The sequence below is a fragment of the Triturus cristatus genome, chromosome 4_1 (assembly GCF_964204655.1).
Source record: "Triturus cristatus chromosome 4_1, aTriCri1.1, whole genome shotgun sequence".
Classification (NCBI taxonomy): Eukaryota; Metazoa; Chordata; class Amphibia; order Caudata; family Salamandridae; genus Triturus; species Triturus cristatus.
Window position 1 is genome coordinate 1,161,798,755 of NC_140585.1, and position 14,981 is coordinate 1,161,813,735.

The 14,981-nt window shown below is 45.3% G+C and overlaps 1 protein-coding gene across 8 annotated transcripts in view; it reads right to left on the bottom strand.

Annotated features, from left to right (window-relative positions):
* The window catches only part of BRD4 (bromodomain containing 4), a 1,415,251-nt gene that overhangs the window by 1,052,067 nt on the left and 348,203 nt on the right, over positions 1-14,981 (bottom strand). For all 8 annotated transcript variants that reach the window (XM_085654329.1, XM_085654330.1, XM_085654326.1 and 5 more), the window contains exon 5: positions 8,579-8,656. In XM_085654329.1, coding sequence (XP_085510455.1) covers positions 8,579-8,656 — 78 coding nt within the window. The remainder of the gene's footprint in view (positions 1-8,578; positions 8,657-14,981) is intronic.

Below are 14,981 nucleotides of genomic sequence, written 5' to 3' on the forward strand. Positions count from 1 at the left end.
GTAGGTGTCACTGGTGGTGGCAAACACGGTTTTCTTGGACGTTCCGACTGAGGTGGTGGTGGTTCTATTTAGTCACCCTGAGGTGGAAACCTCTGTCTGTAGTCAGCTAGCATGGCCCAAGAGGTCCTGGATAGAGAAGGTGACATGTGTGACATCTCTCTAGGATGAAGCTCAGGAGGATAGCCATAAAGTTGGTCATTACGTGGTGGAGCTAGATATGGTTGATAATATTGCTCCTCATCCTCGTACTCCACCTCCTGGCCTTTGACGTGTAATTCAGACGGGCTGTGGGGCACCCCTTATAGTCCATCATCAGATTCTTGTAAATTCAACAAGTGTTAAGGAGGCAAATGGGAAATCTTACTGAGTGAAGACAGCTCCGGATGCAGAAAGGTTTTCGTCACCTTGGCAATATTTACCATAGTCCATGGTGGCATAGACGATACTGTAATTATCGATACAGGAATTTGTTGTCTGCTGGAAATCTGCCGTTGACAGGGTTTTCATCAATGGGATTGATGGCAACGATGCTGTATTCGCAGACGTCAGCGGCGGAATGCTCACAGTCGATGGGCGCCTAGATAGGCAGAGTCTCTTCAGTGGTATAGAAGGAGAGATGGCTACCGTCGTCATTCCTGTGGTCGATGGCGCGGACGATGACAGCAGTACTTGTAATCGTCGACGAGCAAAGAGGTATCGTCAATGAAGTCACCTATTTTTATTTTCTCTCTTTGCCTCATAGAATCTGAGGAAGAGGCTCGAGGACGGTCTTTTTTCTTACTCGAAGGTGGCGGTAGGTAAGGATGATGTAGGCTCTGAGGAGACCTTACGAAGTTTCTCCTCTTTAGAGCTTTTACCCTTCTGGGAGGGTTTGAGGTGTTAACTGCCCTCTGCAGAGGTATCCTCCGGGGAACTGGCTCTCTTGTGGGGCCAAGAACAACCATCTCTCTCCTCATCAGTTGACTTTTGTTGCTTTGTGGACTGGAGCGACACAAGCAGCCTCCCCTCCCTATCCCGTAGAGTCTTTGAGGAGAAAGTGGAACACATTATGCACTGTTTTACCTCATCGTTGGGGTGGAGGCAACACATGCAGTCCTAGCGTGGATCATCTACATTAACTATTTTCCTGCTACTGGTCTTACATGGGCTGAAAAGGAATTTTTTTTTTTTTAATCAGACATGCGGGACAAATTAAATTTCCTTGAATAAATCTGGAAAGTTTGAGGAAGAACTGAGCAGAACTCAGGGAGACACCCTTCACACATGACGTGCGGTGAAAATTTGAGGGAATCTGCCTCTGCTGGGAACGATCTAGAGGGTGCTAGAAGCTGATTGGTTGTATTCAACATTTGCTCCTTTTTTAAAGAGGACATAGATAGGCGATCTAAAGCATGGCAGAACATCTGAGATCGTATAGCCTATGTAATTTTGTTAGGATCTATACACTAGAACAGGCGGACATTTAAATTAATTGTAGGAGAATGTAGCCAAGATTTCTGTAGCATATAGCATCGAAACCAATAGCAAAAGTTCAAAATTCCATGCTTTAAAACACTGGGAGGATACTTTAGATTATGCTTTGCAGTTGGAGGACAGCATGGAAGAATGCCTAGTTGAGAGGTAAGGATACACACAACTTTACAGACAACCATAAACCATAGGATAAATACATGAAAGCACAGTTGGTTTTGACACATCCATTCACACATGACTGGCAGTTAGCAACTTGCTGTTAAGGGCCATGTCCTAAGGTGGAGCTGGGTGCCACCTACACATGTAGAAGCAGATATCATAATTGGACAGAGACCGCAATATCATGTGAACATTTCTGATAGGGAAGGGTTTGGAACACTGTAGTTTAAAGGAAAATTACACAAGAGTGAAAATGAACAGCAGTGGCTTTTCAGTCATTAACCAAGTTTGGGACATGCTCCATACACTTGCCATCTCTTGCAGGCATTTTACTTTTATTATTCATTCTTTGCTAATTTCTTCTCACTTGGTTAGTAAAGTTGTTGTGGTCCACGAAGGAAGGGCATGAGAAGTCCATTTCCAAAAGAATTGTCACATGACTCTTTACTGTGTCTTGGCAACACCCTGTGCATCAAAAATGGGAAAGTAACTGGACTAGATCATCTGGTCTCTACTAGCTTTTGAAGAAGGTGGCAGTCATCACACACTTGACCTATTTTGAACGTGAGAGGCTACAAGTAAGTCCCCTGTAAAAGGTACCACAGGTACCAAGGGCACTGTGACCAGGGAATACCTCAAAGGGCTGCAGCACTTACTGTGCCACCCTTAGAGGGCCTGTATCTTTACACACACTGCCATCGCAGGCTGCGTGTTTTGGTGCAGAACAAAGTGAAGAGTTGACATGGCACACATCCCTGTGTGTGATGCCTTCAAACCACTACCATGGCATATGTACGCCTCCCCTCTAGCTGAAGTGCACTATATCAGTGGTGAGGGTACAGATGCATGATCCCTGTACCCCTACAGTGTCCAAGTTCATTCTTAGCCATTGTAAGTGCAGTAATGTCATTAAGAGTACATGGTCTGGGAGTTTGTCATTACGAACTCCACTGCACCATAATGGCTTTACTGAAAACTGGGAAGTTTGGTATCAAACTTCTCGGTACATTAAACTCACAATGATGCCAGTGTGGGATTTAATTAAAAAAATGCACTCAGAGGGCATCTTAGAGATGCCCCCTGAAAAACGAACTAACTCCAGTGTCCAGGCTGAGTGGCTGCTCGCCAGCTGCAACCACCAGAAATGTTGCTGGACCCCTGGGTCGAGGCCCGCCGCTCTGAGGGACCTGCAACAAAGCACATCCTGGGACGAGGTACCAAGCCTCCTCCTCCAGGACGGGCAGTTTCCACAGTCATTTGCTGCTCCCAGCAACTGGCCCCCACCAGTTCTGACCCCCACTTTGGGCAGGAGAATCGGCTGGAAAACCAAGTTAGGGGGAGAGGTGTGCCCACCTTTGCCAACCCCACCCCTCAGGTGGTGGAGGCGCGCTGAATCACAACTCAGTCTCCGCCATCTTGCAGATGAGGGGACCCAGCCAACCAGAGTGAGGCTTATGGCCCCTCCCACTGGAGGGTGGCATAATAGGGTGTGTACTCTCCCCAATGAAGGGAACCATTGGTCCCGACCTGTACCTACCTGTAACGCCACTAAATTTAGTATTTAGGGGCAAACCTGAAGCTTGTGTCCTCAAACAAGAAGGACCAAAGAGCAGTGCTGAAGAAGAAATGGACACCAACTTACTTGGCGCCAGCCCCAACAGCCTGCCCTGACCTTGACCAACTACAGCAAAATACTGATGTGTTCTGCAGCCAGCAGCCCACAAGAACCCGGAGTACCTGCACTGCCTTCCCAAACCAGACTTTGCCTCCTGTGAGCACCAGATTTGCTCACCCAGACACTCTGGCTCCGGCCTAATCCGCGAGTCAGCAACGCTCTGCACCCAACGCTCATGGCCCGAGCTCGAGTGGCCCAACACCACGAGGAGGTCTCCCCGGCGATCCTGACCTGAGATCTGATGATCCCTGACCTGCCTCAAGTCTCCAACCGATGCCTAAAGCCGCTTTCTGGAGGATCCCCCCGACCGGAGCTGGTGAGAGAAATCCGACACCGAAAGACACCCCTACACCAGATGTCCGACAGCCCTGGGTGGCCCAACCGACGGTGTCTCAGGATCCCCAGACATCCCAACGTACCTCTCTAATCGGTGGTCGTCTCCAGAAGATCTTCGCCCCTGAGCTTGCAGTTTTGTTGCAAGCGGAGAATCCCCATTGAAACCAACAAGGCACCCGTCAAAACAGCACCCTGCACCCTTGTTGCCCCTGTGCCACTATGGGTGCACCTTGTGTTCTAAATAGGATCCCCCTTTGCCCTGGGCCTAACCTCAGGAGCGTTGCTCCCACAACTTTGTGGCCTGCGCGTGAGCAGCCACCAACCAGAGGCCTCCTATCCCACAATAGATAACATTGGGCCTCAGCACTCTGCAGCCCTAGTGCTGCTGAGGGTGCTTTAAGAGTGCATCCTCGACCCTGGGGGAACCTTGGCTCTAACCCCAAAATGCAAAAACAACAATTGATGGACAGAATGCAGAACAATGTCATACATTCACCCCAGTACAGAGATCTGGGCCTAAATCCATTGTTTTTTTGCTCACTATGCGATTCCAATTTGAACCCAGCCATATGCAAATCAGTCTTGACCCTGTGCCTCATGGGTACAGTCCAGCCCGAACTGCTAAGTCAGATCTGTGACTGGGGGTGAATGTTTTGCCAATGTGCAACATTCCGTCCATCACCTTGTGTGTTTTTGCTGTTCGCCCTATGTGGGAAGGGTATGCCCAGACGTGGGTCCCGTGCTCACTACGGCACTGGAGTCAAGCTATCCTGGCTGAAGAGGGGTGAAACTCCGAAACCGGTCCTAGGATGCTTGATTCCGGTCCAGGGAAGACATGGCTTGGCAGTTCAGGCTGGACTGTTCCCATGAGGCACAGGGTCAAGACTGATTTGCATTTGGCCATGTCTTAACTGGGGTGGTGTGGTGAGCAAAATAACGATGGATTAAACCCAGATCTGTGACTGGGGGTGAATGTTTTGCCAATATGCAACATTCCACCCATCACCTTGTGTGTTTTGCTCTAACCCCAAAACCTAAGTACTTACTGATAAACCGATAGTACTGTTTTCTCCCATTGACTGCTCTTCTGTGAAAAATCTTCTTAGTGTGGAGTTGGTTTGTATAAAACCCTAAGAAACTGCAAATGTACAAAAAATGATGTACTTACCTTTTCTCTAGGAAATGTCCCAGTGTGATATCAAGGCATTTCGCACGGAGTACAAAAAGTTACTTAAAAAGTAATCTGAAAAGTACTGAAAAGTAATTTGAATTGTTTTACAAACCACTTCTTACCTGTAACCAATCCAACTGCACTCAGCTGCATTCAAACTCTATTTAACTGCATTATTCTTGTAAAGTGTTGTTACCTGTACCAGGCCTGGCTTGGTTCTAGAAATTAAAATACAACTAAATAATATTTTTATACAAACAAATTGGTTTAAGTACAGTCTCTGAGTGTGTGACATAATGTCATGCCCGAGTGTGTACAATAAATGCTTAACATTACTCTCTGATGAACCATTACTGCTCGCCCACACTACCACAAATAGAGAGTAAGGCATTATCTACTTTTACCTCTGCCTAGCATTGGAGTTCCACTGGACTCTAAACTCACTTTGGTAAAGTATATACAGAGCCAGCTTCCTACAGAGGGTATCTGAAGAAATTTGTTGCAGTGGAAGTAACACTATACTTTCACAGCTAAGACAATAAAACCGCATGTTTGAGGGTCAGAAATATAATGGGAATGAGCAAGGGCAACAACTCTGATTCTGCAACATGGGGTATGGGGAAAGATTAATGGCTACGACCTTTTTGTTTTTCACAGTTTGACGCAGCTCTCTTAAGACTTCCAAAGCTACTCCATAGGACTGTCACAATAACTATTTTAGGGAAAGAATCCTCATCTAATTATGTTTGTAATTTGGAAAACAGACAAAAATGTCATTCCTACAGCTGCACACGGACAAAGTATTGATAAGGGAGAAGGATGATAATGGGCCTACACATTAAAATTGTGTAGTTTGTGTGTTCATCCAGTGAGTGGATCAACTAATAACAAGCATTTGTAATGCAATCGGTCTCGCCTTTGTAGCCTTATAAGGATTTAGCCATGCAGCATATTTTCTGAAGCTGATGGCCAGCGGCGGTTCCATCGGGATGCAGGGAAGCGAAACAGTAGTCTACAATCGATGACCAGCTGTGTGCAAAATGTCAAATTCGAAGGATTGGTTAAGTTGATACGGTAATAATGCCTTAAAATCAAGGGGAGAGGGGGGTTAAAGCCATATCTGAATTGAGAGAACAATGGCCCATGCCACTTGCTTTATGCGAGTGCATAAATTAAAGATAAATACCTTTCAGTTAGAAATGTTTTAATTTTTCTCTAGTTTTGCATGTGTATGCATGTATTCGTAGGTATAAATAAAGAGCAAAGCTAAGTACAGTGCAATGGAGCTTTGAGTAAAGGGTGGGAGACCCGAGTTAAGATTCAGGATTGTTTACAATCAAGCAAAATGTTCGAGGGTAGCAAAGCCTTTATTTACGGAAGGGGTAGATTTTCAGATCCTTTCTGTGCTGTAGCAGGATTGGAACAGTTCTGCTAATGTTGGGGATGTTGGTCCAAAACCTGGAGCCAAGATGGAGGAAGTTACTCTTCTGGTTTTCTCTCTTCTTTTTGCAGTCCACTCTTTGATACCCCTGTTTCTTATTTGCATTTTCCTGACCACTATACAAAAAGCAACAGTACATAATGTTCTGCTCTCTGCTCAAACCCAAGAAGACCTCAAGGTACCCTGAGGTCTCCATCTCCAAAGGGCACAAGCATCGCACAGTCTATGGACCATGGCTATGGAATGCAAGACTCGCTTTTATGAATTTTCCTTTTTATCCAAAGCTCAGAGTCAAAGGCTCCTTGACATAGTTGATTTAGTTTATCACCCAATTGTACAGATTTATTCTTAAGTTACCTTTTGAGGGTTTTTGTCCTCAATTCCTGAAGCTGGCTTTACACACAGGTGACAGATAGCTCGTTTGCACTACACCTGCTGCACTTATCAAAGTGCAGAAATGCAATCACTCTTCTCAAACGCTGTCAAATTGTTGAGGACTGTCAACAAATTCAAGGATGCATATAATTCAAATGTGTGATGCATTGAGGATTCCTACTGCTGTGCGTCTGCCTGAGGTGTTTACAAGTTGTTCTCCTGCCGTGCCTTAAAAAACAGAACAGGGAAGCAGGGGAATTTTCTTGATTGAAGGGACAGACCAGAGAGCAAACCACTATTTGCACATATGTCCGAATTATAAGGCTGTCGGTAAAGTTCAATGCTCGATTTATCACCTGACAAATTAAGGCAGGTCACGCCTGCAGGAATATAACAGATTACTACAAACCGAGATTTGCAAAACAGCCAAAAATAGCCATGGTCAAGTTTACAATTGGGAGAACAGCCAGCCTATTTAACGCAGCCAGCCTGGGAGAAACTCCGACTGTAACCTTTTGAACAGATGATTTATTGTCAAATAGAAGGCGGGTTTGCAAAATCCATTTGCCGGACTGCGAGCCTGAAAGTGACAAAGGCGGGTGTTTGGCAGCTAGCTAGCTGCAGGAACGCTGGCTGCAACCGGAGTTGAGGTAGCGCCATGTGTGCTGCAGAGGTGCAGGTGGCGAGGGCTACCCAACATAGAAAAAACGAACCAAAAAAAGCAAACACTATAAAGTGGACACTGTCGGGTGGAAAAAAAAAAAGGCACACGAAGGGCAAAGATGGGGGAGGGGAACATTGGCGTCCACGGATTTAATTAACACGTCGCCAGCTTCGCGCAGCGTCTCTGCAGCGGGGTGGGGGACAGAACATAATTAAAAGTAATAGCCATAAAAGTGAAAGCGCGGCATGGGACGCTTTATAATTAAAAAAAAAACCTTTAAGGTAAATACGGCGAGCTGCATATAAAGTAAGGCGCGAGGTCGCCATAAATCTGAAAGCGCACGCTAAAAAAAAAAAAAACTTGACACTAACTGAAACAAGTGGGAGGGAGAGGGGGGCAGCTATAGCCTACAGAGCTTCTGAGTAGTACTCCTCGCTCTAGCAGTCTCTGCACACGCATACGTGACATGCCCTTCCCAGGCCATGGGAGAATCAGAGCTGGTACCGCACACGCATATGGCTATTGTGGATCCGATTCACTGCAATTAAAGTGCGTCGCCCAGCTGCGAGGGGGTGGAGCATATTTGAAAGAGAAAGCGCAGCGTCCATTTCAGGAGCGCAGTGGCATAAATCAAGTGATTTAATAGTATAAAGCAGGGCGGCGCGCAATGAAGTAGCATAACGCGTGCAGGAGTGCTGCGCTGTGAAGTGCAGAAGTAAAGAAAGACGTGGTTGCTTAAAGAAAAAGCCACTAAAGTGGATACCGTTGGAGAAATGCATGTCGTGCCTGCAACAGCAGAAACTCATTGACAACAAGCATTGGCCGAGCGGCCGTGAAAGTGGCGCGGCCGTGAAAGTGACGCGGCCGCGAAAGTGAAAGTTGGACAGTGATCGCGAGGAAAGCCAGATGGCGGCTGTGTGCGTTCACGCACGCGTAACAGCCAGCCTTAGGCCATAAGCAAAAGCTTGTGGTCGCATTTCTAAAGCCCCCACTCACTAAAAGTCTCGCCAGAGCAGCGCATGCGCTGGCTCAGGCGATACCTAAAAATGACCTGAGAAGGATCACAAGAAATCATGGTTCCAGCTAAAACTCAAAAGTAAAGGCAGCAGTTCCTCTAAATCGGTTGTTTGCTAACCACTCTCTTGAGAGAGAGTGTAGGCTAGCCACACCAAAGGCAGCAAAATAATTATTTCACACTTTTACATGAATAACATCCTATTCCTTTTGACATTATGATTACCAGAAACTGCTGGCTGTGCAGTTAATGCACCTAAATCAACGTACCAGTGACAGCATTTTTCATGTTCGCCTTCTCCACCTGAGAGCTCGAAGGTACACGTGTCTTCATTGGTGGTGCATCACCTTGAAAGAAAACATGGTATATGTTCAGTCCATGAATTTCTTGAGTGTACACAGAAAAGTACACCCAGCACGCACAGAAGCTGAAGCGTAAGAGTAGTGCCTGAATCAAAGGCCTTAAAGCTGATTTACCTTAATTTCTAAAGGCAGACCTGTTCTCAGCCGAAGGATGTTCTTATCTTATCCCAAACAATTGGTGTTCAAAACAGGTTTATGTTCTTTCAAAAACAATTTTAGAGCAATGAATAGTAAAAGTTAGTAAATACACACCTGCTGTGTTAGTCACAAAGTAATTGTTAGTAACCGAACATGCAGAGAAATGGCCATATTAAGGATAACGGAATCAAGCTGGAAAACGTCTGTTACAGACTCGTCACTTGCTTTTTTTTCTCAATAAAAGAATCAATTCTCCTAATTGCATATTGTAAATGGATGGTCTTGAACCCTCCGATTAAATCACGGATGAAGAACTACTAAGGATATAAATTCTACCTAGATAATAAATAGACCTATCATGAATAAACATCTTTATAACCATGGCAATAAGTATTTTTTCTAGTTCTCACTGTTCAATCATCACAGTAGTGCCCTTCAACAAAGTCTCAACCTAGCTCGTGTTTCTCATCCCGTCTTTGAATCATGATAGGACCACACTTCTCGTTTTGTATGTCATTTACTATAGGAATGTCATGCCGCGTATGTCAAATGAAGAAGAAAAATGTACAGGTTCCATTACACGCCAAAGGAAGTTATACCGCATCAGAAATTGCAGATAGGGGTGTTATTTTCCACGTGCAGTTTTACCACATAATCCTGAGATGTTCATGTGTGAAAGGGGAGAATAAGGAAAACAAAATTACCTGTAATTCTAGCTGTCCTTCACTGGAATCTCCAATCAAAGCACTGAGTAGTTGTTTGGAGACTTAATATTCTGCCAAAGCAGCAATCAGTGCACTATATTTCCACCTGAAAAACAGGCCTATGATTTGGATTGAGATTCCCCTGAAGGAGAAGGAAAGATTTACTTACCTGAAACAATATTTTTGAAACTTGAAGATGTTGTGAATCACTTTGTGCTTTATTCTGCCATCCACTGGATGGGTCTGGATTTGGCCCTAGTGACTGCTACTCCATTTTGCCTCAGTGGGTAGTCACCAGCTTTAGAGAACAACCTGCCACCCCCCTTCCAAATGTGACTTATCGTTTAGGACTGATTGAATGCATATTGTACTACGGTAAAACCTTTGTCTAATCACACCACTTTGTTGGTGAGATGGATGGGTCGCATAAGTGAATTACAGCAGAATCATGGAAAGAGTTCAAGCAGAAAATCAATTGCTAAAGGTAAGTAGCCTTTTCCTTTCCGTCATACAGGCTCTGGTCATGTCCAGTTTGGACTACGGAAATGTCCTGCATGTAGGCGCAGATAAGACATTCATGAATCGCTTGCAGATTGTTCAGAATGCTGCGGCTAGGCTCCTTTAACGCTTACCCAAATATGTTTCAGTCTCTCATTTGCTCAAGGGACTTCATTGGCTTAAGGTTGCCAAACGTATTGAATTTAAAGTACTGTACTATACGTTTAAGGCCAAATTTGGCCTGGGACCACATTACATTCAGGCTCTGGTATAGCCTCATCAGTCCATTCAGTTTTTAAGATCTTCGAACCAAGCTCTGTTCAGTGTTCCTAGGTTTCGCTTAACCTGCATGAAAGGCCATTCCTTTGTCTAACTGGGTCCCAAGCTTTGAAATTCTTTGCCGGACGCTCTAAGGAACTGTGATTAATTTCTTACTTTTCGCAAGATGTTGAAGACTTCGCTATTCCGAGTTAGCACTGTGTGATAGTAGATCTGCAACTGCCCTGCACCAGGAAACAATTCGGGGTAGCTGTGTGTGTTACAAGTTGCTAATAATAATAATACTTTTGCAGTGTGGATCTTTTCTAGATTCATACACTACGCTCAGATTACTTCGTGGTACTGGATCCTTGCGGTAGGCAGGGCTGAAGCGTGAGGTTGCAAAAAAGAGCTTCATTACCTTCTATCTTACTTGAGCCACCCTATTTACAAGAAAGTCTATGTAGTAGTAGATGAAGGAGTGGACAGATGACCATATAGTGGCCATGCAAATGTCATTAATTGAGACATTTGTGAAAAAGGCTAGTGTGGCCTCTTTTGTCCTGCTGAAATGCATACTGGGTCTCTTGCACAGTGTTTTTCCTGCCAAATATAATACCTCAGTATATCCGGTAGACCTATATGACCAAAAGACCCCAGGAGCCATGCTGCTAGACCTTGGCTGGGTGGTCCTGAGTGACATATCTGCCTCCAATGTAGCATTGGCATATTTTAGGATACTGATATTTGATCATTGCCACTAAATTTGAAAGTCACATTTGTCAAGCCCAATTGTCACTGCTGCTATCAGTGGAGCTGGAGAGAAGGAATAGACAATTGTCCCTGACCATTCTATAGACAAGGCATTTTCTTGAGATAGAGGATGTGGGAACCTGGAGGTGTAGTTTTGGCATTTTACTGTGTTGCAAACAGTTGTATCTGTGGCATTCCCAGTTTTAGAAGTTGATGTGTACCACTTCTTGCTCTAGCTCCAACTCATGCAAGATCCTTTCTTCTCTGTCTAATGTGTCTGCTTCTACGTTTTGTTGACTAGCCAGTTGTACTGCAAGTGTTATCTGTCTTAGAAGCCCATCTGCAAATGTCCTGCTTTAGCTTGGATATAGCATTCAAGTTTGTTCCCCTCTGCTCGTTCAGGTAAAACATTGCCGTGTTGAAGTTTTGAATTTGTACTGCTTTCCCCATAATAGATTTGTAAAAGGCCTTCAGTGCTAGGATAACAGTTCCAGCACATTTATGTTCTTTAGTACTTGCGGGTTCCAATGCCCCTTGATTTTCAAATTTCCGATATGTGCTTATCATCCTGTTTCGGATAAATATGTGGTAACTGTCACTGAGGGGGACGGTTCTTTGAATCATCTCACTTTCATGAACTTCTTGGTAGTCCATCACTAGATCTCCTACAGTACTATTGCAATATCAACCATCCTCCCAGTCCCACATTGATGGACAATCGACTTAGGAGCCATTCTTACACAGACCTCATATGAAGCCTGGCAAATGGGATTAATAGGATGCATGAAGCCATCGTAACCAGTAATTTCATTACTGTTTTCACTGCGAGAAAATGTGCCTTCTGAGAAAGATGACCATGCTTTATCACTGCCGGCACTCTTTTGGATGGGGTATGCTTTTGCTGCCAAACGCAACTCTGGTCAAGGAATACCTTAATCATGGGAGGGGGAGGACTTTCCACACTCACAGAGAATCCTAGTTTGTACACTGTTTCCAACATCATTTGTATACTGTTCTGGCATTAATTGTGCAAATTCGCCTTTACCAACCAATCCTCTAGGTAGGGGGGTACACATTTCCATTGTCATCTCAAGTGTGTTGCTACTACTGCAAGGAACTTTGTAAACACATTCAGTGCTGACCTTATCCAAAACTGTAGAACTCTGAAATGGTTATGTGAGCTGTTTCCCAAAAAACAGAGGAACGTCTTGTGTTTGCTGTTCAGTGTGTGGCAACCCAGCCTTCACCTGTTTTGAGAGGGTTGCATCCACAGTGGGAAACCTCTTATAGTCCTGTAGCATCAATTCTAGAGCCGTCACTGACGTTACAGGGACTTGTATCATAGGTTCATGGGATAATTGCATATTCATGGTCAAGCCACTCTGGGTCGGACTATTAACGGTTGAGTGCCAGGAGGTCCCTTTATAAAGTACGAATTCCCTCACCACCCGCAGGTGGCATGCTTCATCATCAGGAATCTCCTCGCACTGTGAACCTGGTTGCAGTGCGGGCTACAACCCCCTCGCTGTGAGGGAGGAGCTCAGGGATGTTTTTGTTTGTGATGGTAAGGAGGTATACTAAAACCTTCAGATGAGCTGGGCGGAGAGGGAGTGTGTGAAGAGTGTGACAGACTACCTAGTGTGTTAAAGATTACTTTTAGTAGAGCACCCAGGGGTCAGGATTAAAAACTAAGAATGTGGGCCATGGTAGGAAAATTCAACCTAACATGGTAAATCTGTCGACATATTTCAGCCTCAATGTCCTACGCTGAGGTGCTGTGGCTTTCTTCAGGACCAGGTGAAATGTGAGACCGTGTAAGTCTAGCCACCGATCCAAGTGTGGTGGTGGGAAAAAGGATACAGCCAACTAATGGGTTGATGCATTAATCGAAGGATACTGCTGGTCAGCGTCGTCCCTGTGAAGAGACAACTGTAGTAAACAATGATTCAGTACACATCTAAATGCACTCCTTAGAAATTATGCCATATGGAATTTTGATGATGTAACACTGTGGTCTGGCAACATAGAATGTCAAAATTCATCATTAAGGTGCTTAACCGTATTGTCAGAAGCGCAATTGGCTACCTCACCCTCGGCGCATGTACTCAAGGTGGCTTCCAAAACCTAACTTTAAAAAAAGGAGGGAATGAGGGAAAATAGAAACAAGAAATGGGGAGTAGACTATGATGTACAGTCTTACAAAAGCAAATCACACAGTTGACTTAAAATGTTACGGGTTAGTGGTAACCGTTATGAAAGTGTTTAACCAAGTATCAGTCATGACAAGGTTAAATGGCTAGTAAACAGGAATAGTGATAGTTTACAAAAAGACCGTGTGGTCATGTCTACTGAAAGTATGTGAATGCCCTAGGGTAATGAGTAATATAATGTCGAGTGTCATGGATTCTCCCACGGGATGAGTGAAGAGACAATAGAGCAGCAGTATTTAAAAAAAAAAATTGCAGCAGGATTACAAAGAGCATCGAGGGATGGCTAGGCAGTGCGCCGAAGCCAGGGGGTCAAAACCTGAAGAGGATGGCATGACAAGGGGCAGTAAACCCCCCCCCCCCCCCCACCCCCGGACTGAGAAGGGCCGTTCGAGTGGATCTAGGGAGAAAGGGACCCCTAGGGGGTGCAAGTACTGAAAAGGGTGCAGCCAGTCAGCCGATAACTGGCTGCAACCGAAGCTCACACGGGAGATCCGCTCAGAGCTAGGGTGTTGAAGAGGACAGAGGAACACCATCGGGGCAAAGGCAAGGCATGGGGCGGTTGAGCCTTCCGAGCGGTGAAGGAGGGTGCCTGGCAAAATGTGAATCAGGAGCCTTGAAAGGGGGGGTGGGGGGTGTTGTTGTACGTACCTTCAGAGAGGTCCTCGTAACCGGTTCAAGCAACCGGGCAGGGAGGAGAACGTCAGGGAAAACACGAAGATATCACTTATGAGGAGCGTGTAGCTCTGCCTCCCGGAAATGCAAAGAGGCTGAGCCAAGCTCAGTGAATAAAGGAAACCAAGTGCAACCGGAAGTGGTACAAACTTGGAGGCCATCTTACTCTGGTGTTGCAAAATACATGGTTGAGGAACCAAAATGAAACCTACCCACCGCGGTAGAGATCCAAAAATGTGGGGGCCCATGTAGAGTGATTCCAAAGCAGGGACGCTTTGTGAGAAACGCACAGAGAGGCTAAGGACCAAAGTAATGATGGGAGCACAACCAGGTAACTGGTATCACAAACGGATGCTGGAACCAGTTCCCAGTAGGGAGTCATCGTGATTACCTGGGTAGCAGATTGCACAAAAAAGTCAGCAGATTCCAGCGAAGGTAAACGGGGTGGAATAAAGAATAGCATATGGCCAACAGCACCCGTGTGGGGTGTTCAGAAGTACAGAGAGCTAGTGTGGAACCAGATACATTGACCCGATCAAGTATGTGCGAGGTTAAACAAAGGAATCTCGTAATTAAGAACCTTTGTATCAGTGTACAGTCTGAAAACCCATCCTTGTTCGTTCCTGAGTAGGAGCAGTTATGTTGGCGATGGGCTGGGTGATGTTGGGTTTGTCTAACACGACCCATTTGAAATAGTTAGTGTCACGTCTTGCCTCAGAGAAATGTGAGGTTAGCCTGCTAGTTTGCTTTCTGCAGGGTATTGTGCTCCTGTGTTCGAGCATACGTGTTTAAAACACATATGCTCGAACACAAAAGCACAAGCGCATGATCAACTGCAGAAAGCAGATTAGCAGGTTAACCTCACATTCCCATGAGGCAAGACATGAAAGGAATATGCTACTTACCAGTATGTATCTGTTCTTGGCATGTACAGCTGCAGATCTACACACTGTGCATAGATCGCCATCTGGTGTTGGGCCCGGATGTTTGCACTTGTTTTTGTCTTGGAAAGCCGTTGGAAGTCACAAGGTATGCGACTCCTCCTTCAGATCATAGTGCGCATGGGCATCGGCTCCA